This window comes from Ornithorhynchus anatinus, chromosome 3 (assembly GCF_004115215.2).
Source record: "Ornithorhynchus anatinus isolate Pmale09 chromosome 3, mOrnAna1.pri.v4, whole genome shotgun sequence".
Taxonomy (NCBI): domain Eukaryota; kingdom Metazoa; phylum Chordata; class Mammalia; order Monotremata; family Ornithorhynchidae; genus Ornithorhynchus; species Ornithorhynchus anatinus.
The window spans coordinates 93,418,899-93,444,507 of NC_041730.1; the positions used below are offsets into that span (position 1 = coordinate 93,418,899).

At 44.2% G+C, this 25,609-nt stretch overlaps 1 protein-coding gene and 1 non-coding gene across 2 annotated transcripts in view; one reads left to right on the forward strand and one right to left on the reverse strand.

The window, feature by feature from the left end:
- WDR70 (WD repeat domain 70) overlaps nucleotides 1–25,609 on the reverse strand; it is a 359,232-nt gene that overhangs the window by 142,680 nt on the left and 190,943 nt on the right. The window contains exon 10 of the mRNA XM_029060393.1: nucleotides 5,199–5,373. Coding sequence (XP_028916226.1) covers nucleotides 5,199–5,373 — 175 coding nt within the window. The remainder of the gene's footprint in view (nucleotides 1–5,198; nucleotides 5,374–25,609) is intronic.
- Nucleotides 15,154–15,291, forward strand: LOC114810769. Its single transcript, XR_003758463.1, has one exon. It is a non-coding gene; the product is annotated as a small nucleolar RNA SNORA7 (small nucleolar RNA).

Here is a 25,609-nt window from a genome sequence, read left to right on the forward strand (position 1 = left end):
TGAAGTCACTGGTGACCTTGGAGAAATCCAATGTATATTACCCATTTTGAAGTTTGGACAGGAATGGAAGGAGGGAAATGGAATGATGGCTTCATGGTGTGCTCACTGTGGGCAGGGAATGTGTCTGTTACACTGTTGTGTTGTACTTAGTACTTGTACAAGGGTTTAGTACAGTGCTCTGCACACAATAAATGTTTAATAAATACAATTGATCGACTGCAGTGGGACCCAGAGGGCTTCTTTTAGGATACAGGAGAGCTGGACATATTACAGAAGAGGGGACAGATCTATTGGAGTGGTACAAGATGGCAGTCACGAAGGGAAAATGGGTGACATAGTAAGGATCTGTAGAAGGTGTGATGGGATGAGGATGGAGGCGCAGGTGGTAGGTGTTGAGTTTTCAAAGCAGATGGGAGAGCGACAATTTTTTAATGGTATTTGTTATCTATTTTCTGTATGCCAGCCACTGTACTGAGCGATGGGAGGGATACAACCTAATCAGATTGGACACAGTCCCTGTCCCATATTAGGCTCACTGTCTTAACCCCACTTTACAGATCATTCATTCATTCAATAGTATTTATTGAGCACTTACTATATGCAGACCACTGTACTAAGCTCTTGGAATGTACAATTCGGCAACAGATAGAGACAATCAGGTAACTGAGGCACCGAGAAGTGAAGTGACTTGCCCAAGGTCACACAGCAGACAAGTGGCTGAACCCGGGTCCTTCTGAGTCCCAAGACCGTGCTCTATCCAATAGGCCACACTGCTTCTCTTAGGGCCCTTGTCTTAATTCTCATTTGTGCATTTTTTCCCAGCTTTTTGCACAGAAGGCTTTTAACTATTACTATTACTGTTGAGAATTCTTCCAAGTACAGGAACCTGATTATCATGTACCTACCCTAGTGCTTAGCACAGTGCCTAGCACATAGTAAGCACTTTAGTAGCATTTTAAGAAAATAGGAAGGCCTGTACCATCATTATTTCAGGTTGCAACCTTCATCGCCCGTTAATAACCTAACGATGGCTGGTGGAAATATTATGTCTCATCTCCTACCACACATTCCAATTTACAATTTACATGGAATACCCTCTTTCATTTTTTGGGCATTCACACTAGAGTAGATGTAGGGAACTGGAGAGCAGAAGTTATAACTCCACCCAATATGTGTAGGTCCCATTAGCCCCCCAAATTCAGTTCTTTAGCAAAGGAATTTAAATTACAGTCTCAAAAAGAAATGATCAAATATGGGCAAGTCCTTACTGTGCGGGATTCACAGAAACCTAGAGTTGGAATTTATCTTTGCCAATCCGACCTAACCAATGGCTGTTCTTCCTCATTCTTTAAACAAACTGTGCTGCTCAAAATCCCTATTTCACCGATTATTTACAATGTTCCTCCTAGCCCCTCCCGTGATTTATTTTAAAGGGACCTTTATCACAGGTCTACCCTTGGAAATAAAATAAAACCTGTAATTAAGGAACAGAAAAGTCATTCCGACCAGCTTGTCTATTCAGCATTTATCCAAGCATATTCTGATCTGGGATCTGATCGGCAGCCAATATTATTCCCCACAATATCTTTCTCTCTCCTGTTTCAAGACGGAACTTGGCCAGAAAATCCTTGCCCGACAGAACGTCCCTCGTTCAAACTGATTCCCGTCCTTCTCTGGAAGTGACTGCCAGCTCGCAACGAAGTAAATTGGAATTTGTCTTCTCAAATCCAAATCCGTTTCCCACAATCCACTGTTTTCCACACTTTCTCATGAAAGAATCCCCTTGGCTATGGAGGCTGAGAAGCTTAGCAGTCTTAGCAGTGTAGTAAAGCATCTGGAAAGACAACCATGCAGGCCATAGGTCTCCATAACATTGGGCCTCTGGGATCTGTGGAGTTTTTACTTTACCCCCTGCCAAACACTGATGGAAAAAAGTCCCGTCCTGCTGGAGGGGCAAGCAGAAGCAGCCCATCCCAATAATTTAGAGCACTGTTCAACTATGTATGGCTTTTTTTTTCCTCTGGTATTTGTTAAGCACTTTTTAAAGCACTGGGGCAGATACGGGTTAATCAGGCTGGCTACAATCTCTCTGCTACTTGTGGCTCACAGCCTAAGTAGGATAGAGAACGGGTATCGAATCCCCATTTTGCAGTTGAGGAAACTGAGGCCCAGAGAAGTTAAGTGACTTGCCCAAGGATTAGAATGCAGGGCATCTGGCTCCCAGGCCCATGCTTTATCCACTAGCCACGCTCCTTCCTTATGGCCTTGCTTGGGAGTGAGGTGGAGCCCAAGAAATATTCTCCCCAGCGCTCATCTAGTGCTGCTTTCTTGTTGTTATTATTATTTATTGCATGGGTTCAGTTCTTCCTCCGCACTACGCACTTTCCCCCTAACAGGGGGAAGGTACAGGATAATCATTCGAGCATGAGCTCTGGTCCACTGGAAGCTCACAATCTAAAACGATTGTTGTTTTTACTGAATAGACTTTGTTATTTTCTCCCCTCAGTAACTGTTGCTAGTTCTCTCTTTTGCAGAGTCTGACCCCAGGGCTACATCAGGATTGAAATATCGGTACTTTTCTCCAGTAAATACTACGGTGATTTGATAATAATAATCATTATGGTATTTGTTAAGTGTTTACTAAGTGCCAGGTACTGTTCTAAGAGCTGGGGCAGACGCGAGAGAATTGGGTTTGACACAGTCCCTGTCCCACGCGGGCTCACAGTCTCAGTCCCCATTTTACAGATGAGGTAACAGAGAAGTGAAGTGACTTGCTCAAGGCCACACAGCAGACAAATGGCGGAGTCTGGACTAGAATCCATGATGTTTTGACTCCCAGGCCTGTGCTCTATCCACTCCCCCATGCCGCTTCCCACAGTTGTGGAGAAGTGATCCTGGTTGCTCCGAATCTTGGCTTAGTGGATAGACCAAGACCCTGAGAGTCAGAAAGACCTGAGTTTTAATAGTAATAATGTTGGTATTTGTTAAGCGCTTACTATGTGCAGAGCACTGTTCTAAGCGCTGGGGTAGATACAGGGTAATCAGGTTGTCCCACATGAGGCGCAGAGTTTATCCCCATTTTACAGATGAGGTAACTGAGGCACAGAGAAGTCACTTGCCCAAAGTCAGCTGACAAGTGGCGGAAGCAGGATTAGAACCCATGTCCTCTGACTCCCAAGCCCAGGCTCTTTCCACTGAGCCATGCTGCTTCCCCTTCTAATCCCTGCTGTGTGACCTCGGGCAAGTCACTTCACTTCTCTGGGCCTCGATTCTCTCATTTGTAAAATGGGGATTAAGACCGTGAGCCCCACTTGGGGCAGGGACCATATCTAACCTGATTAACTTGTATCTATCCCAGTGCTTAAGACAATACTTAGCACATAGAAAGTGCTTAACAAGTGCCATAATTCTTATTTTGATTAAAAAAATGCTCAACAAATGCCAATAATAATCATAATAATGATAACACTTTTGATAATTATACCAATGGGATCCAAAGGCCGATTACTGGCCCAATCTCAAAAACAAATGGAATGCCAAACTCTGGTTTGCTTAACTTTTCAAAGTGAAGAAGCTGGGCTCGTGAATAGCAAGAGTACCCTTGGTATTCTCCAGGAAGTTGGATGCTTAAGGAATAAATATTAAGGGAGTGGAGGAGTCCTAGCTGTCCAGCTTAGGTGAGGCATGATTCACAGATTGGAACTGTCATGGCTTGAGGAAGTCTAATTAACTAGGGAATCATTTCAGGTTTAGGGTCAAATTAAAGCATCGATCAGTGGTATTTATTGAGCACTTACTGCTTGCAGACCACTTTACTAAGCACTTGGGAGAATACAATAGAACAGAGTTGGCAGACGCATTCCCTGCCCACAAAGAGGTAAAAGTCCAATCTGATTATCTTGTATTCATTCATTCAATAGTATTTATTGAGCGCTTACTATCTGCAGAGCACTGTACTAAGTGCTTGGAATGTACAATTCGGTAACAGATAGAGACAATCCAGGCCCATTGATGGGCTTACACCCCAGCACAAATAGTAAGCATATATTTGGCATATACTAAGCGTTTAACCAAATGCCATTAAAAATTTTGCTTTTCTATTCCAGGGTCGGTTAAATGTGATTTCAATCTGGGAAGCTGGGCCAAACCTAGGCACTGAAATCGTAAAGTAACAGACAATAAAACCTCTGACCATTTGGAACCACTGACACTGAATTAGTGAAGTGCAGCATGGAGTAGCAAAAGGAGCATAGGCCTGGAAGTCAGAGGAGATGGGTTCTAATCCCAGCTCTGACAGTTGCCTACACCGTGACCTTGGGCAAGTCACTTCACTTCTCTGTGGCTCAGGTTCCTCATCTGTAAAATGAGGATTCAACACCTGTTCTCCCTCCTCCTTAGACTGTGAGCCCAACGTGAGAAACGCACTGTGTTAGACCTGGTTAACTTGTATCAATTCCAGCACTTACAACTGTGCTTGACACAAAGCAAATGCTTAGCAAATACAATAATGTTGATGATAATAACACTAATAATAATAATGATAGTATAGCCATGGTCAAATAAGTACTAGATCACTCCGGACCGCAGCTGGCATAGGGGATTAGAGCACAGGCTTGGGAGTCAGAAGGTCATGGGTTCTAATCCCAGTTCTGCCACTTGTCCCTTGGGCAAGATGCTTCACTTCTCTGTGCCTCAATTATCTGTAAAATGGGGATTAGCACTGTGAGTCCCTTGTGGGACAGGGACTGTGTCCAACCCGATTTGCTTGTGTCCACCCCAGCATTTATTAAAGTGCCTAGCACACAGTAAGCTCTTAATAAATAACATTATTATTATTATTATGAGAGAAAAAGCAAGAGCCAGTACTGTTGTCTGAAAAATCTCCAGTGCACACGAGATCACTGGACTCATTTGCAAAACACCAATACAAGAATTTGAGACTGAGATTCCTTGAACTTCAATGAGCTTTTCTAAAAAAAGAAAGAAAAAAAAAAAAAAAACCGTGGGCAAATGCTAGAATGGAATGCTGTTAAAATGCTGTTTACTGCAAAAGCTCTAAGATATGACCGGATAAAGCGGAGGTCTACAGTAAAACTAAACTCAGGAAATTCACCTTCATAACATTCTAACATCATGTTTGCCTTATAAAGTTTGCTGCTGTTTTCTACAAAGATCCTTTTAAAATGCTCTTGACTTACATTCATATTGCGGTCCCAGATCTGGATGCTGCCATCTTGGCAGCCAGCTGCAATGAGCTTCCCGTCTCTACTGTAGGTGCAAGTGGTCGGAATCACCTTTTTACCTTGCGTTGTTCTCGGTTTAAAGACACTTTTGTGTTTCTTGTCGTTTTCAACATCCCACGTTCTTACAGTCCTAAAAAAGAGTGAGAAAAAGGAAGAGTTACCCTTTAGAATAACCATCTCTTACAAACACCCTACAAATATTATTATGGTATTTGTTAAGCGCTTACTACGTGCCAAGCACTGTTCTAAGCACTGGGGGAGATACAAGGTAATCAGGTTGTCCTACGGGGGGTTCACAGGCCTAATCCCCACTTTACAGATGAGGTAACCGAGGCCCAGAGAAGTTACGTGACCTGCCCAAAGTCACGCAGTAGAAAAGTGGCTGAGCTGGGATTATTAATAATAATAATAATAATAATATTGTTATTTGTTAAGCGCTTACTATGTGCAAAGCACTGTTCTAAGTGCTGGGGTGGATATAGAGAAGCAGCGTGGCTCAGTGGAAAGAGCATGGGCTTGGAAGTCAGAAGTCATGGGTTCTAATCCCCACTCCGCCGCTTGTCAGCTGTGTGACTTTGGGCAAGTCACTTCACTTCTCTGTGCCTCAGTTACCTCATCTGTAAAATGGGAATTAAGACTGTGAGCCCCACGTGGGACCACCTGATCACTTTGTATCCCCCTAGTGCTTAGAACAGTGCTTTGCACATAGTAAGCGCTTAACAAATGCCATCATTATTATATAAGGTGATCAGGTTGTCCCATGTGAGGCTCACAGTTTTAATCCCCATTTTATAAAGATGAGGTAACTGAAGCACAAAGAAGTTAAGTGACTTGCCCAAAGTCACACAGCTGACAAGCAGCGGAGTTGGGATTAGAACCCATGACCCCTGACTCCCAAGCCCAGGCTCTTTCCGCTAAGCCACGCTGCTTCCGTGGCTTCCAAGCAACTTCATAAAAGTGCTTTCTGGTGGAAGGAAAAGCGATTAGAAAAAGCCCAGGTAAAACATTAATTTTGAATCAAAATCTTCCCAGTCAGCTATCCCTTAAAAAATAAGCATCTTGAGTTCTGTTTCTCTCCGCCACCTACTAACAGGTCTAGTCCAGCTACAGTTCCAATGGGGTTAGCTTCTGAGCTTTCAAATTAAAAACCTTTGGCCAGATTATATGAACTTGGCTTTCCTGCCTGATTTTTCTCTTACCTGAATCTCAAAATCTTCACCCACTCTTAAAACTCAGCTCTTTCCGATCAATCACTCGATCGATGGTATTTATTGAGTGTTTATAGGGTACAAAGGATTGGACTAAGTGCTTGAGAAAGTACGACAGGGTTGGCAGACGCAGTCCCTGCCCAAGAGGAGTTTACAATCTACAGAGGGGGGAAGACAGACATTAAAACAAATGTTTTCCTGGTTTCCTGGATTTTGATTTTGCTTGCTTATTTTACCTCGCCTGCACTTTGACAACTGCCAGAGTAGAAGATGGAGGGAGCTGGAGGTCAAGGTGCATTTTGTTGCCTCCGGGAGCAGTTTTGTGGCCGTAGTGGAAAGAGCACGGGTTTAGGAGTCAGAGGTCATGGGTTCTAATTCCGGCTCCGCCACCTGGCAGATGTGTGTCTCTAGGCAAGTCACTTGACTTCTCAGTGCCTCGGTTACTTCGTCGGTAAAATGGGGATTAAGACGGTGAGTCTCACGTGGGACAACCTGATTACCCTGTATCTACCCCAGAGCTTAGAACAGTGCTTGGCACATAGTAAGCGCTTAACAAATACTAACATTATTATAATGACCCCTTGTAAAAGGGACAATGGGACCCACTACTAAAATATACATGAAAGGTGATTAGTACAGCACATACTTCAGTGCTTTGAGCTCTAAGTATGGTTCTTTGCACATAGTAGATGCTCAATAAATATGATTGAATGATTTGCTAACAGGAAATGAGGTCCCAAACAAGATCATATTATCATTAAAAAGAATCGTTTTGATTCTTGGGATATTAAGAACAACCAGTAGAATACTAGGGGTCATCGATACCACAGCCTTCTTGCTAATGCTCATCCGCCTCACTAGAAGAATATTTGATGGGATGAATTGGAAGTGAAAATTATACCCTAGAAAAACAGCAAGTCATGAAAACTGATATGTAAAAGCGACTATTAATTAAGAGTCATAACTGTAATCATTATGGTATTTGTTAAGTTCTTACTATGTGCCAGGCACAATACTGTGCACTGGAGTGGATACAAGCAAATCGGGTTGGACACGGTCCCTGTCCCACAAGGGGCTCGCAGTCTCAGTCCCCATTTAACCGATGAGATAACTTAGGCACAGAAAAGTTAAGTGACTTGCCCAAGGTCACACAGCAGAGCCAGGATTAGAATACAGGATCTTCTGACTCCCAGGGCCGGGCTCTATCCATTACGCCATGGTGCTTCTCTGCAGGGTGATTCTGCTGTGCCCAATCCCTGAAACTGAGCTTGAAAAACTGAGTCAAGTGCTAAACCACCAGGTGCCTGTCAAAATATTTGATATTGAAGTATAGCTTTTTGGAAAGCTGGAATGATATCTGGTCTTGTAAAATTAAAACTCTATTGCATAAATAAAGGTTTAAAAATAGAAATCTCATCTGGCTAGGCCTTCCTGGATACACAATGAAAAGAGACGAACATGATACAGGTGGAGTTCTTGCACTGCCCCAGGCACAAATGTTTTCTGTCTTGAAGATTTGAGTTCTTTCCAGATAAAAATTCAAAACTGTTCTGGCATCAGAATGTATAAAAGCATCTCGACATTTGGCAAAAGTCAGGGAAAGCTTTCATTTTGTAGAGAAATTACTTATGAGTTCCCAAAACCTATACAAATAACACCAGTCATGAAAGAGGCTGGAATTAATTGCCTCCTCTGGCAAAGTGATTACTAGCAAGAAAATCTCTTCCACATAAACAACCAAACACTTGAAGTGAAAAGATGTATCACTGGAGTGTGTTAAAGAGTGAATTCTTTCTAGAACCATGTTCACAAAACACTTGATGAAATCAACAAAGGAGTTCACATAAATGATATAGGCCCTGGAGTTTTTTTGTTTTTTGTTGTTTGGTTTTTTTGGGGGGGTGGGGGTGTCTCATGACAATTCCAAAAGTGGGAAGAACCAACCAGAAATATCAGAAAATTTAAAAAATGACCTTATGTCCTTTGACTGCCGCTCAGGAAGGTCCCAACATCTTAGTAAGAAGGCCTGATTTAACTGGAAGTAGCATTCTTGGAGAATCAGAGGACTTGAGAACCAGAAAAGCACGCTTTCAATTTAAAATTTTGACTGGCCATTCATTCATTCATTCATTCATTCGTATTTCTTGAGCGCTTACTGTATCCAGAGCACTGTACTAAGCTCTTGGAAAGTACAATTCGGCAACAGATAAGAGACAACCCCATTCATTCATTCAATCATATTTATTGAGCCCTTACTGTGTGCGGAGAACTGAACTAAGCTCTTGGGAGAGTACAACAATAAAAGACAAATTTCCTGCCCAAAATGAGTTTAGAGTCTAGAGAGGGAGAGAGAGAGATGCTCATAAATAAATAAATTAAGGTCACACAGCAGACAAGCACAGACTCAAGATTAGAAGCCAGGTCCTTTAGAAGCAGCATGGTGTAGTGGATAGAGAAGCAGAGAAGAGAAGCAGCATGACTCAGTGGAAAGAGCCCGGGCTTGGGAGTCAGACGTCATGGGTTCGAATCCCATCTCTGCCACTTGTCAGCTGTATGACTGTGGGCAAGTCACTTCACTTCTCTGTGCCTCAGCTACCTAATCTTTAAGATGGGGAGTGAGACTGTGAGCCCCATGTGGGACAGGGACTGTGTCCAACCCAATTTGCTTGTATCCACCCCAGCACTTAATCACATGCCTGGCACATAGTAAGCGCTTAAATATCATAATTTTTTTTCTGACTTCTAGGCCCATGCTTTTTCAACTGGGTCACACTGCTTCTCTACATCGTGCTAATACTTTAAAATACATAATAGAGTAACTTTTGCTATACTATTTGACTATAATGTGGCAGAATAGGGTAATATAGTTACCATTCCATGATTGTGAATTGGCTGTTAATTGTTTATAACTTGATACAGCTCTGCCTGGAATGCTGTTTCAAGCTGTGTGTAGCAACTCATTCATTCATTCGTATTTACTGAGTGCTTAATGTGTACTAAACGCTTGGGAGAGTACAATACAACAATAAACAGACATATTCCTTGCCCACAACAAGCTTACAGTCTAGAGGATAACTGATAACTGATAGATTGATAACTCTGTTATCAGTCCTTTGATAGCATCGCAAGGGAAACAAATGCAGCTATTGAAAGTGCACTATTTACTCATTCACTCATTCATTCTGTCGTATTTACTGAGCGCTTACTGTGTGCAGAACACTGTACTAAGTGCTTGGAAAGGACAATACAACAATACTCAAAATGGATGTTAAGTGTGGGCGTTCCTCAAATTTTTGACCCTAACAGGTTCCTGAAAACTGCATTTTCTGTTGAAGCTCTGTATACTGGAACCAATTTTCTCAATGTCATAAATGGAGACTTTCCTGAATCAAGGTCAGCTACCCTATTTTTTACAAATAATAGTTAAGCACTTACTATGTGCGCAGCACTGTTCTAAGCACTTGGGTAGAAATAAATTAATCACATTGGACAAACTCCCTGTCCCACATGGGGCTCACAATCTTAATCCCTGTTTTAATGATGAGGTAAGAGGCCCAAAGAGGTGAAGTGACTTGCCCAGGGTCACACAGCAGACATGCAGGGGAGCCAGGATAAGTACCTACGTTCTTCTGACTCCCAGGCTCATGCTCTATCCACTAAACAATGCTCAAAAAAATTACTCAGAATTACCCATTACAAGTGAAAAAATATAGCTACACTAATGTGCTTATATTGAAACAGAGAAGTTATAGCTGACATGCTTCATCATATGCAAAATGACATGCTAACCCTCTCCTCTTCTAAATTCCACCCCCTACCTCCATTCCCCTGCCCACAATACAGTTTAGAAAATTGATTCCCCATCTCTCCTTTCAGGTGCTGCTTCCTCCTCTTCCACCTCGGAGTTAGTACCTTGAAGGGAGTTAGTGTGACAAAGGCAAAAATATGCCTTGAAAGGGTGCACAAACTTAAGCATTGTTGATGCTGATCATCTAAACTCAGATAGTTTGAAATGGAGTATTGTTTGTTGTGCAATTCAGTTCTCCATGAGGTGCTAATTGATCGCTGACAATAATTCACTTTACATTGTATCCTTCTGAAGTTTGAAGCTTACTCTTATAGTGTACTCTCCCACGGGCTTAGTACAGTGCTTTGAACATAATAAGGGCTCAAAAATACTCATAATAATCATGCTGGTATTTGTTAAGCGCTTACTATGTGCCATACACTGTTCTAAGCGCTGGGTTAGATACAAGGTGACCTGGTTGTCCCACATGGGGCTCACAGTCTTAATCCCCATTTTACAGATGAGGTAACCGAGGCCCAGATAAGTTAAGCGACTTGCCCACAGTCACACAGTTGGCAAGAGGCAGAGCCAGGATTAGAACCCACGACCTCTGACTCCCAAACCCGGGCTCTTTTCATTAATAATAATAATAATAATAATGTTGGTATTTGTTAAGCGCTTACTATGTGCCGAGCACTGTTCTAAGCGCTGGGGTAGACACAGGGGAATCAGGATGTCCCACGTGGGGCTCACAGTCTTAATCTCCATTTTACAGATGAGGTAACTGAGGCACAGAGAAGTGAAGTGACTTGCCCACAGTCACACAGCTGACAAGTGGCAGAGCTGGGATTTGAACTCATGACCTCTGACTCCAAAGCCCATGCTCTTTCCACTGAGCCACGCTGCTTCTCATTAAATATGACTGGTTGATTTAAAACCTTTTTCATTTTCTGCAACCTTAAATTACAGTGCTTGGCACATAGTAAGTGCTTAAATGCCATCATTACTTTCTCCCCCGAATAGACTGTAAACCCATCAGTAGGCAGGGACTGTATCTTTTGCCGATTTGTACATTCCAAGCGCTTAGTACAGTGCTCTGCACATAGTAAGCGCTCAATAAATACTAGTGAATGAATGAATGGACTATTATTATTATTATCATCATCCAGTGATGGCATTTATTTCAATAGTTTCTGAACCATCTTACCCTCACTCATTTCCCACTGAAGCAAGTCTGACACAACTCAGGTTTGGATATTGACATAACTTTGTTTTGGATACCATGGGGGTTTACAAAAATGCAAACACCATGTTGGGGGAGGAGGCAGTGTGCCCAAGTGAAAAGAGCAAAGAACTGGGAGTTGGGAAACAGTGCTCTGCACACAGTAAGCACTTAGTAAATACCACTGATTGAGCCTAGTCCCACTTTGGCCACTGACCTGCTGGGTGACCTGGGACAAATTACATTACTTCTCTGGAACTCTGTTACTTAGCAGTAAAATGGGGAAAAAAAACTCAATTAGGAGCCCCGGGGAGGCCAGAGATGTGTCTGATCTGATAAACCTACTTCCCAGCCCAGTGTTTAGCATTTAGTGAGTCCTTAGTTAATGCCAAAATTGGTATTACTCAATCCCAGTGCTTTAAGTGGAACAGATTGAGGCATTTTCCATTTCCTTTTGGAAATACCACGAGGTCATCCCTCTACGTTTTAGGGGCAAAATCTATGCCTATGTATAAACAATCTTCTTCCTCCCCGGACTGAGGACACTCACACCACCGCCCTTTCTTTTCTCTCTCCAGACATGACGGATTCCTCACCACCTAATCTTCCAGAGTAAAGTCTTCAGATTCAAAGAAGAATTACAGTGGTGAAGCCAGCAGGGATCAAGTGGAAGAAAATGAAAAGAGGACTTAGAGAAGGCCTCTTGGAGGAGATGTTCCTTCAAAAAGGCTTTGAAGGGGGAGAGAGGAATTGTCTGTTGGAAATGAAGAAGGAGGCCGTGCCAGGCCAGAGGCGGGATGTGGGTGAGAGGTAGGCAGCGAGATAGACGAGATCGAGGTACAGGTAGTAGGCTGGCATTAGAGGAGCCAGGTGTGAGGGCTGGGTTGTAGTAGGAGAGTAGTGAAGTGAGGTAGGTGGGGGCAAGGTGGGTGGGCAACCACTGGAGGTTCTAAGGTGTGGGGAAATGTGGACTGAAAGTTTTTGTAGAAAAATGATCCGGGCAGCACAGTGAGGTTTGGACTGGAGTGGGGAGACAAATGAGGCAGAGAGGTCAGCAAGAAGGCTAAAAAAGTAATCAAATCAGGATAGGGTAAGTGCTAGCGATGTGGATGAGGTTGAACCTAGAGGATTTAGTGATGGATTGGATATGTGGGTTGAATGAAAGAAAGCCCTAAGGATACGGGCTCCCGCTGTCCTGGAACGCCCTCCCTCCTCACCTCCGCCAAATTAATTCTCTTCCCCTCTTGAAAGCCCTACTTAGAGCTCACCTCCTCCAAGAGGCCTTCCCAGACTGAGCTTCCCCTTTTCCCTCTGCTACCTCTGCTGCCCCTCTACCCCCCTTCACCTCCCCTCAGCTAAGCCCCTTCCCCCCCACCTTTCCCTCTGCTCCTCCCCCCTCTCCCTTCCCCTCCCCTCAGCACTGTGCTCATCTGCTAAATTGTATATATTTTTTATTACCCTATTTATTTTGTTAATGAGATGTACATCCCCTTGATTCTATTTATTGCTATTGCTTTTGTCTGTCTGTCTCCCCCAATTAGACTGTAAGCCCGTCAGTGGGGAGGGACTGTCTTTATCTGTTGCCGATTTGTACATTCCAAGAGCTTAGTACAGTGCTCTGCAAATAGTAAGCGCTCAATAAATACTATTGAATGAATGAATGAGACGGGAAGGATGGTGGTGCCATCTACAATGTTGGGAAAGTGACCGGGAGGACGGGGATAGGTTGGGAAGATAAGTTCTGTTTCAGACATATTAAGTTTGAGGTGACGGGAGATGGCAGGACATCCAAGTAGAGATGTCTTGAAGGTAGGAGGAAATGCAAGACCATAGAGAGGAGAGAGATCGTGCTGGAAATGGAGACTTGCGAATCATCCACATAGAAGTGATAGCTGAAGCCATGGAAGCGAATGAGTTCTCCAAGGGAGTGGATGTAGATGAAGACTAGAAGGGGACCTAGAGCTGAACCTTGAGGGTCACCCACAGTTAGGGGATGGGAGGCAGAGGAGGAGTTCGCAAAAGAGACTGAGAATGAGCAGAGAGATAGAAGGAGATCCAGGACAGGAAAGTGTCACTGAAGCTGAGGTTGGATGTTTCCAGGAGAAGGGGGTGGTTGACAGAGTTGAAGACAGCTGAGAGGTCAAGGACGATTAGGATGGAGTAGAGACCATTGGATTTGGCAAGAAGGAGATCACTGGTGACCTCTGAGAGGACAGTTTTTGTGAGAAGGGGACAGAAGACAGATTGGAGAGGGTCAAGGAGAGAACTGAAGGAGAAAAACCTGAGACAGTGGGTGTAGACGACTTGTTCAACGAATTTGGAGAGAGTGGCAGGAGGGAGACGGGCCTCGGAGTCAGAAGTTCATGGTTTTGACACTTGTCTGCTGCGTGGCCTTGGGAAAGTCACTTTACTTCTCAGGGCCTCAGTTACCTCATCTTTAAAATGTGGATTAAGACTTTGAGTCTTATGCGAGGCAGGGACTGTGTCCAACCCTATTTCCTTTATCAACCCCAGCGATTAGTACAGTGCCTGGCACACAGTAAGCGCTTAACAAATACTGCAGCTATTATTATTATTGCAGTGCTTTGCACCCTCAGAAAATGTGACTGAATTAGTTAGTGAGTTTAAACTGTGACAGACTTTTAATCAATCATATTTATTGAGCTCTTACTGTGTGCACAGCACTGTACTAAGTGCTTGGAAGAGTACAATACCACGGAATTAGCAGACATGGTCCCTGCACATATCAAGCTGACAGCCTACAGGACTGAGGGGCCACACCACACGCCAATACATATGGCTGAAACCATAGCGAGCAGAGGATCTTCTGGGGTTGCTCAGCCAAAATGGGGAAGAGCGGTTCTCCGCTCTTGCTGCGGTTGTCATTCCTGTCCTGTTCCCTGTACAAGGGAAAAATGATCAGGGTGAGACTGTCTGACTTTCTCACCCACCTCTAAATTTTACTTGAGAGAGTAAAATATAACAATAAACAGACCCATTCCCTGCTCACAACAAGCTTACAGTCCAGAGGGGGAGACCGACGTTAATATGAACAAATTAATAAATAAATGACAGATATGTACATAAGTGTCGTGGGGCTGGGAGGGGGTATGGTTAAAGGGAACAAGTTAGGGTGGTGCAGAAGGGAGTGGGAGAAGAGATTGAGAGTAGAGCGAATTTACTATGAATTCAGCTGCATATAAGGAAATAGGGTTGGATATAGTCTCTGTTCTGCATAAAACTCAAAGTCTTAGTCTGTATTTTACAGTTGCTTCAGTTACCTCATCTGCAAAATGGGGATGAAGACTGTGAGCCTGACGTGGGTCAACCTGATTACCCTGTGTCTACCCCAGCGCTTAGAACAGTGCTCTGCACATAGTAAGCGCTTAACAAATACCACAAGCAGCATGGCTCAGTGGGAAGAGCACGGGCTTTGGAGTCAGAGGTCATGGGTTCGAATCCCAGCTCGGCCACTTGTCAGCTGTGTGACTTTGGGCAAGTCACTTAACTTCTCGGTGCCTCAGTTACCTCATCTGTAAAATGGGGATTAAGACTGTGAGCCCCACGTGGGACAACCTGAATGCCGTGTCTACCCCAGCGCTTAGAACAGTGCTCGGCACATAGTAAGCGCTTAACAAATAGCAACATTATTAAATACCAACATTATTATTATTATTATTATATAAAGTATATCCCCTCTCAGGAAGGCACCTGGAGAGTTTCCAGTCCTCTACCAGTCTTGGCTCTAGGAGGGAGAGTCAAGCAGAAGCCTACCCATTCCATTCCTAGCTTGGGCAGTGGCTAGTGAGTGGAAGGCCATCTGCTACAAGTCAAAACTCAGCTGTGCTGGGCAGCAGTGACATGGGAGAGAGTTGAGGGCAGAGACCCAAGTTTACTGTGCAGAAGAAAGCAATGGTAAACCGCTTCCATATTTTTACCAAGAAAACTCTCTGGATACACCACCAGAATGATTACAAATGGAAAGCGGGGCGTTCTGGGAGAAATTCTCCATGGAGCCTCTATGGGTCGGAGATGACTCAACAGCATAAGACAAGACAGACAAAGTATATCCGACGGACCAGATTTGACACTCCCGTACACAACATCCCCCTAAATCATCTGAAGGGGAACATGCTGCTTCGAAAGTACAGCACTTCCTGACAGTCAATTTAGGCCCTCGCAAATTTAGCTCAAAAATCAAAAGAATCTTACTCTTCCCCACTCCATTCAATGAGAGAGTAATGAGAGCAGGGGAAACCTGCCAAAGGATATACCTCAAAACTGAACGTGGAGAAAAGGCCCCTGGGTGCAAGGTCTAGAAGAGTGTGGGAATTTGGATGACAATTGCACCTGGGAATCGTGGCATGTACAGAAATCTATACCTCTTAAGTTTAATACTCTCCTAATATGACTTCTGTCCAGCATTCAATCTGAACCCAAACCTCCTGGCCCAGATCAACCTACACTGGACAAAAAGACTGACAGGTTTCTTGTGCCTCATGCAATCAATCATGTTTAGGATAGTAAAATATTATTCATCCATTCATTCAATTGTATTTATTGAGTGCTTACTGCGTGCAGAGCACTATACTAAGCGCTTGGAAAGTACAATTTGGCAATAAATAGAAACAATCCCTACCCAAAGAGGTAGGCTCACAGTCTAGAAGTGGGGAGACAGACAACAAAACAAAACAAGTAGACAGGCATCAACAGTGTTGATATAATAGAATTATAGATGCATAAACATTAATAAAATAGAATAGTAAAATAATAAATATGTACATATATACACAAGTGCGTGGGGCGGGGAGAGGGGTAGAGCAGAAGGAGAGAGTCGGGGGCAATGGGGAGGGGAGGAGGAGCGGAGGAAAAGGGGGGCTCAGTTTGAGAAGGCCTCCTGGAGGAGGTGAGCTTTCAGTAGGGCTTTGAAGGGGGAAAGTGAGCTATTGCAGATCTGGGAGACGCATTCTATGTCCATAATGAGTTTACAGGCTAGAGGGACCCTGGGGAAGACTACCAGGAACGGTCTCAAGGGAACGCGTCCGGCTTCGGTCGCTGGGGGTGGAAGAAAAGGCCGATGGCACTCGGGAAAAGGAAAGGAATCTAATCATTTGCTTCCTTTGCACCCACAGAGAGGATTGAAAGATAGCAGAGGATAAAAAAATCTGAAGGAAGCAGCCAAGCCTGCTTTCTCCGCACTTCCAAGAAGCAGGGTATCAAGGAAAGGACACTGTGGAGAAATGTTTAGGCGCCACGTCTTCTGAAGCAAAATATGAAATCAAGCAGCTATTAAATCAAACATAAAAACTTAAATACTCACTCTCCCTTCCCTCTTACTCCCTGGGAGGGAAAGGAATAGCTTAGGAGTGCTGAGTATATACATATATGTGTGTATATAGAGATATGTATATCTATATATACTTAAAAGACAATTTTCCTAACAGGGATGCCAGACAACCCATACAATCCTCTTTTCTTAACCCACATGTTCTTAACCCGACCCCTCCCTGCCACCTCCTTCCCCTAAATGTATCCTCTTCCTCCACATTCCAACTCAGCTTACTAGCGTGGCTTCTGGAGTAGAGGTGGAGGGAAGTGAGGCTGGAGGAGGCGATGAGAGGAGAAAGCTGGAAGCAATGGAGTGGGTGAGAGAACGTGACAGAATCCTCCTGAGGGTCCGTCATTCCCACCTTGATTGCTCTATCAGCCTCCTTGCTGATCTCCCAGCGTCCTCCCTCTCCCCACTCCAGTCCATACTTCACTCTGCTGCCTGGATCATTTTTCTACAAAAGACGTTCCGGCCATGTTTCGCACTTCTCAAGAACCTCCAGTGGTTGCCCATCCACCTCCTCATCAAACAGAAGCTCCTTACCACTGGCTTGAAAGTCCTCAAGCACCTTGCCCCCTCCTACCTCACCTCACTACTCTCCTACTACAACCCAGCCTGCACACTTTGCTCCTCTAATGCCAACCTTCTCACCCTACCTCATTCTCATCTATCTCACTGCCGACCTCTAGCCCACATCCTGCCTCTGGCCTGGAAGCCCTCCCTTCTCATATCTGACAGACAATTACTCTCCCCCCATTCAAAACCTTACTGAAGGCACACCTCCTTCGAGAGGCCTTCCCTGACTAAGCCCTCCTTTCCGCTTCTCCCACTTCCTTCTGCGTTGCTCTGACTTCCATTCATCTCCTCCCCACCCCACAGCACTTATGTACATATCTATAACTTTATTTATATTTATGCCTGTCTCCCCCTCTATACTGTAAGCAGAGAATGTGCCCATTACATTGTTGACCTGCACCCTCCCAAGCGCTTAGTTTGGTGTTCTGCACACATTAGTCACTCAATAAATATGACTGAATAACTGACTAAACGCAAGTATGTCTAAGAATGCCACCTAGTGCTTTTCTTCCTGCCTACCTCACCACCCGTCACCACCCATCATCTCACTTCCCATCAGGCGAAATGAAGTCATGGCCCCGACGCATGACTTCATTTCACCTGATGGGAAGTAAGAAAAATACCTCATGGGCTCCTCCTATACACACCCTGGTGTAACTTGGAGTTACTGAAGCCTCACAGGAAGAGGAGGATTTAGGGGAGACTAAGGGAAGAAAAGACACCTTCATTCAGGGTGGTTCCCTAAATGGGGACTGGAATGCTCCCTTGCGTGGTCAGGACATGTCTCGCTTAGTGAGCCAGCCTGTGGAATGGGGCATCTCCCTCCAATACGCTCAAACCTGCCCAAACACATTCATTTATGCAATTATATTTATTAAGCTCTTACTGTGTGCAAAGCCCTGTATGAGGCGCTTGTGGGAATACAATATATTATCAGACTCATTCTCTGCCCACAGTGAGCTCACAGTTTCAAGAGGGAGACAGACATTAACATACATAAATATAAATAGATAAATGAATAAATAAATAAATGCACATTTTTTCTACACACTTTGGAGAGAGTCTGATAGCAGAATGAGGGAACGTTCTTCAGACAACATGCATCCGTCTGGGTATAGCATGATGTGGTGTCAGAAGGCAATGCTGTTCACATGAGCCCAGCATTGAACCAGGAGCTCTACGATCAAAGTTTCCCTCAGAGCACAGTTCTGCAATATGATGATGACGATGGTATTTGATAAGCGCTTACTCTGTGTCAAGCACTGTTCTAAGCACTGGGTAGATACAAGGTAATTAGGTTGTGCATTTGGGGTTCACAGTCTTAATCCCCATTTTACAAATGAGGGAACTGAGGCATAGAGGAGTTAAGTGACTTGCCCAAAGTTACAGAGCTGACCAGTGGAGGAGCTGGGATTAGAACTCATGAACTCTGATTCCCAAGCCTGTGCACTTCCCATTATGCCACGCTGCTTCTAATATCAATATCATAATCCCCACATGCTACGAGCACTGGATATGAGAAGAAACGTGGACTAGTGAAAACAACACAGGCCTTGAAGTCAAAGGACCTGGGTTTTCATGCAGACTTGTTGTGAGACCATGGCAAGTTACTAACTTCTCTGTCACCTCAGTTTCCTCAACTGTAAAATGGGGATTCAATACCTGTTCTCCCTCCTACTTAGGGTGTGAACTCCAAGTGGAACAGGGACTGTGCCCATTCTGATTAACTTGTATCTGCTCCAGCTCTTGGAACAGTGTCTGACACAATAAAAGTTTAATGATATCATAGTATCAATAATAATAATAATATACCAAGTGCCTTTTTACATCCCAGTCATCAATTCTAAATGCAAAGGAGAGAAAAAGAAAATTCTATGCGGCTCAAAAGCCGAAGGGATTCAACTCCAAAGACCATTTTCAGCTCTAACACTGTGCACACATATCCTAAGTAAATAAACAGGGGTTTCAAAAAGCAAATTTTTGAAAGCAAAGGAAATTAAAACACCATCCAATATGTAGAAAATCAGGAATGAAAAATGATCCATTATATCCGCTTGGCATATTTCATAATGCGTTGCGGTGCTTGGGCTATTCCAAATTCAAATGTGAAATACCTAGAATGCTTTATATCCCATCCATCCTTATAGAGTCACAAACTCTTGCAGTGGAAAACCAATAGGGTTTTAATAAAAACCCAAAATATCCAGTGATCATTTCAGCAGTCAAAACTCATTCCATCACTATTCAACACAGAAAGTGGGAACAAGTAAAAGGTGGCGAAACGAGAAAAACTATGCTGACTCTTGAAATGCTAGGAAATCCACTAGTCTTAAATCCCTTTCAGTCTGTTTTTTTAATTATTTTATTATGGCATTTGTTAAGGGTTTACTATGTGCCGAGCACTGTTCTAAGCATTGGGGTAGATGCAAGGTAATCAGATGGTCCCCCCGGGGGTCTCACAGTTTTAATCCCCATTTTATAGATGAGGTAACTGAGGCATAGAAGTTTAGTGGCTTGCCCAAGGTCACATAGCAGACGAGTGGCGGAGGCGGGATTAGAACCCACGGCCTCTGAATCCCAAGCCCATGCTCTTTCCACTAAGCCATGCTGCTCCTCTTAAGGGTCAGATCTCCCGGCTCTGCCACTTGTCAGCTGTGTGACTGTGGGCAAGTCACTTAACTTCTCTGTGCCTCAGTTACCTCATCTGTAAAATGGGGGTGAAGACTGTGAGCCTCATGTGGGACAACCTGAGTACCCTGTACCTACACTAGCGCTTAGAACAGTGCTCTGCACATAGTAAGCATTTAACAAATACCAACATTATTATTATTATTATTATTATTATTTACAGCCAGAGGAGAAGTCTCTATAAGAGGCTAAAAGAGGAGTTGGGTTTGAGTTTCTATAGGGAACTCTTCCCTTCTCGGCCTCCACGTTTCCTCTGCCTCTTATAGAAACAGATGTCTCACTAGGGGCCAAGGGAGGAGGGCTGCTACAGGCAACTCGTCTCTCTCCACCTTTGTCCTCAATGCTGTTTTGGTTCAGGTTGGAAGCTCCGCAATGGCTGACTGCCTCCCCTCGCCCCAGAACAGCCCTGACTACAGACCCTGCTGTCCACACACTGCTCTGAACAGGGCATTTCTGCATTTCTGGCAGACGACAGCTGGCGGTGTTCCCAGAGGGAACAGTGGCATGGAATCGAAGGCCGGAGGTGAGCAGCGGGGGCGGGAGGGTTGGTCCAAGCCCAAGATGACGGTAGGGCTCACGGCCCGGAGCGGCCTAACCCCGAACCTACCTCAAACCGTACTGAGGCCCCCATCCCGAACCAGCGATGTGGCCTAGTGGAAAAAGCACGGGCCTGAGAATCAGAGCAGCTGGGTTCTAGTTCTGGCACTGACACTTCCTTGCTGGGGGACCTGGGACACGTCACTTCATTTCTCTAGGCTTCATTTTCCTCAAGTGTAAAATGGGGGTTTGATACCTGTTCTCCCTCCTACTTGGACTGTCAGCCTTATATGGGACAGGGACTCTGAGTGACGCGATTTTTTTTCTTTTATGGTATTTGTTAAGTGCTTACTGTGTGCCAGTAAACTCTGGGATAGATGCAAGCTAATCAGGTTGGACGCAGTCCACGTCCCACACGAGGCTCACGGCCTTAATCCCCAATTTATAGTTGAGGTAACTGCGTCGCAGAGGTGTGACCTGCCCAAGGTCACACAGCAGACAAGTGTCAGAGCCCCAATTAGAACCCAAGTCCTTCTGACTCCCAGACCTGTGCTCTATCCACTAGGCAAAGATGATTATCATCTATCTACTGAGTACTTAGAACAGTGCTTGACACATAGTTAGCTCTTGATAAATACCATTATTATCATTATTATTATTATTACTATTATTAGGCCCTAGGGAAGTGGAGAGGTAGCCAGTGGAGGATTGTAGGGAGGACTTCCTCTCCCCCAAATACCATCCTCCTAAAACCTGATGACCTGGCACCTGCCAGGCTGGCCACATCCCTCAACTGGTTGGGCAACTTTCTGGAACTCCACTTAGTAGCTACTGGTTCAAGTCAGAAAGCTGGACTTGGGAGATGGCGGGAGGAGATAATAATAATAATAATAATGATAACTGTGGCATTTAAGTGATTACTTTCTGCCAGACAGACACTGTACTAAGTGCAGGGATGGATACAGCAAATCAGGTTGAACACAGTCCCTGTCCCATGAGGGGCTCACAGCTGTGCAGTGGAGAAAACTTGTTGAGTTGTGTGCTTAATAAGCAGGAGGTTTCCAAAAAGTAGTTTCAAAATATGGGACCTTCCGATTCAAAGGGCATATCTAAAATGGCTTTGCATAAATTTGCATATAAAAAGAAACCTGGAAAATGGACTCCTGAGTTGCTCAGTTTCTGCAGCGGGACATGAGCAAAATGAAAACAAAAATCACAAGTATAGAATGTGTGTTCTCATCAACAGAATATATCTTAATGGCTAAAGTGTACCACGAATTCAAATTTGAGGCAAAGTGAAAGATCCATCATCCACGCATTTTACATTCAACCCACTTTCACATAGAAAATTCCACATCTGCAAAACAGATTTTTCAGCTAAAGTTTTTTAAAGTGCCAAGAGAATGATTCAAAGCAAATTTGAAAATGAGATAAATATTTTTTTGAAAAGGTAATGGAGAGAGTTTCATGATCACAGAAAACTTTACTGAATCCTAATCAACCAAAGAGCCTATTTAATTAGCCAGCTCAGGGTTAAATTTGCTGATTACCCGATTATACTTCTCAGTTCTCCTCTTATACACTTGGTTACGACCAAACTCGTCGACTCAAGGGACCTGCCACGATAATCATGCAATGCCCAAAATATGTCAGCTTGAGGAAATTAAGGAGATGCACTCGGCACACTGAAGTCATGAGTAAATCCAACTTAATGTCTAGAAAGGCGGGATGGTTAATCCGTAGCTGTTCATGCATAAACACTATCCCATTTTATCCTATAGAGAATACTTTCTTACTGTGTGCTACCCTCAAATTCCTGATGTTTCTGTGGTAGGTGGCACATTATTATTATTATATATTAAAATAATAATAATAGTGGTCTTTGTTAAGCATTGCAATTAAGTGCTGGAGTTGATACAAAATAATCAGGTCAGACTTAGTCTCTGACCTACATGGAGCTTACAGTCTCGGTAGGAGGGAGAATAGTTCTTGAATTCCTATTTTACAGAAGGGGAAACTGAGGCACAGGGAAGCTATGTGACTTGCCCAAGGCCTCAGAGCAGGCAAGTGGCAGAGGCAGGATTACAACCCCGATCCTCTGACTTCTAGAGCCTATGCTCTTTCTATTGTACTCTCCCGAACACTTGGTACAGTGTTCTGCATACAGTATGCACTCAATAAAAACGACTGATTGGTTGCTTGATGCTGCTTACCCGGAGAAAGGTGATTAAGATTTCTGAAATGTCATTCCCATTCACATACATTCATTCACATTTTCTGCCTTCGGGGAACAAACTGCTCTATATTAAATTGCAGTGTGCAGCAAGTTCCCAAGAGGAGTCCTGCTCTGTTGTTAGGAACAACCACTGCCCCAAAAATGGATTGAAAGTTGCCTAGACTTTCTTTTATCCCTAATCTCGCTGCAGGCTCCATGTTCCACCCAACCCACCATCCTACTATCCTTCCCCCAGATAAACAAATCCTTTCTCCTTTTTCTGCACAAAACCATGATCTTTTGGCTTAGATGGACTTGAGTCCACAAGCCCATTTCATTTCCTCACCATCCTGGGCTAGAGAGGTCAGGGAGAAGACCATGGCCTAGTGGAAAGCGCACGGACCTGGGGGTCAGAGGACACAGGTTCTTATCCTGGCCCTGCCACTTGGTTGCTTTGTGGCCTTAGGCGAGTCACTGAACCTCTGGGTACCTCAGTTTCCTTTTCTGTAAAATGGGGATTAAATATCTGTTCTCCTTCAGACTGTGAGCCTCACGTGGGGCCGGGGATGGTGCCCAACCACACTGTTGTCTATCTACACCAGTCGACTAAGCACTTAAAAAACACCAGAATTATTACTATTAGAAGAGGGGTTTTATACAAGTTGACCAGAAATTCCGCTTTGCACTGGACTCTTCCAATTTGGAGGGGGACGGGGAGGGGGTTGTGCCCAACGTCCCATCAGCGTACTTTTAAGGTTCTCCTTTGAGGAGTTGGGGGAGGTGGTACAGAACCCATTAGCCATGGTGGCCAATTAAGAAGAGACTCACAGACCGTCTTCCTCTCCTTCACTAATAATAATAATTATCATAATAATCATGGTATCTTTTAAGCACTTATTATGTGCCAGGCACTCTATTAAGCGCTGGGGTAGATACGAGCAAATTGGGTTGGACACGGTCTCTGTCCCATGTGGGGTTCACGGTCTCAGTGACCATTTTCAGATGAGATAACTGAGGCCCAGAGAAGTGAAGTGAATTGACCCAGGTCACACAGCTGACAAGTGGTGCAGCCGGGATTAGAACCCACGGCCCTCTCATTCCCAGGCCCGTGCTCTATCTACTACGCAGTACTGCTTCTCAACGAAACACGGGTAGTAGAAAGAAGGGGAGGCTATCCAAGCACATCTGAAACCGACCGGTTTTTGCTCAGGGCTGGCCGGACCCACTCAAGGATTGAGATTTGACAATTGATGTGGTACAAATTTATTTTGCAAGTCCCCGTTACCATAATACCATTCATTCATTCAATCGTAATTATTGAGCACTTACTATGTGCAGAGCACTGTACTACATGCTTGGAATGTACAATTCGGGCAACAGATAGTAACAATCCCCGCCCAAAAACAGGTTCACAGTCTAAACGGGGAACCAAACAGCAAAACAAAACAGAACAAAACAAGCAGTCTGGTGTAAATATCAAGATAAATAGAATCATAGATATATACACATCATTAACAAAATAAATAATACTATTACCTAGGACCCCAGAGAAGCACTGTGGCTTAGTGGAAAGAGCCCGGGCTTGGGAGTCAGAGGTCATGCGTTCTAATCCCGGCTCTGCCATTTATCAGCTGGGTGGCTGTGGGCAAGACACTTAACTTCTCTCTGCCTCAGTTACCTCATCTGTAAAATGGGGATTAAGACTGTGAGCCCCATGTGGGACAACCTGATGACCTTGTATCTACCCTAGGGCTTAGAACGGTGCTTGGCACATAGTAAGCGCTTAACAAATACCATCATTCTTATTATTATTATCATCTTTTTCGCATTGCTCACCTAACCACTATTTTCCCAGCTACTGACTGGCTAAATTGCTAGATATGCATTCTACCGTATCATGGGAAACAACGAGGCCTAGTGGAGCTCATGAACTTGGATCCGTGACCTTCGGACAACTGCAATTTGCCCTCACCCCCAACCCCACAGAATTTATGCACATCTTTAAATTGTAATTAGAAATTACTTATTGATTCATATGAACGTCTGTCTCCCCCTCTAGACTGTAAGCTCATTACAGGCAGGGAACGTGTCTGCTAATTCTCCTGTACTGTATTCTTCCAAGCAGTTAGTGCAGTGCTCTGCACATATTAGGTGCTCAATAAATACCGTTGATTGGCTGACTGATCAAAGGACCTGGGTTCTGATCCCACCTCGGTCACTTCTCTGCTGTGTGACCTTGGGCAAGTCACTTAACTTCTCTGGCAGCCGTTTCCTCATCTGTAAAATATGGATTCAAGACCCGTTCTCTCTCCTACTTAGACTGAGAGCCCTATAGGGGACAGGGATGGAGATTGGGTCTCGGCTGGAGGTCTGGTACCTACCCCTGTGCTTGGTACAGGGGTACCTAGCACATAGCAGGCACTTAAAATACCACTGGGGTTATTCCTAAAGTGGAAACAGCACAGGCCGGACAGAGAACTTGGGTTCTAATCCCGGTTCTGCCACACGTCTGCTGTGTGACCTTGGGCGAGTCACTTAACATCTCTGGGCCTCAGTTCCCTCATTTTTAAAATGGGGATTAAGACTTTGAGCCCCATGTGGGAGAGGGACTGTGTCCAACCTGATTATCTTGTACCTCCCCCAGTGCTTAGCACATAGTAAGCGCTTAACAAATACTATTGTTATTACTACTGCTAAAAGGGCATTTTGCCAAGAACAATTTAGAGACTTTTAATGCTCCGCAACTATAGTTCACTAACTGAAACCCAAGTGGCCTAAAAAGAATTAATGACCTCATTTGGCCC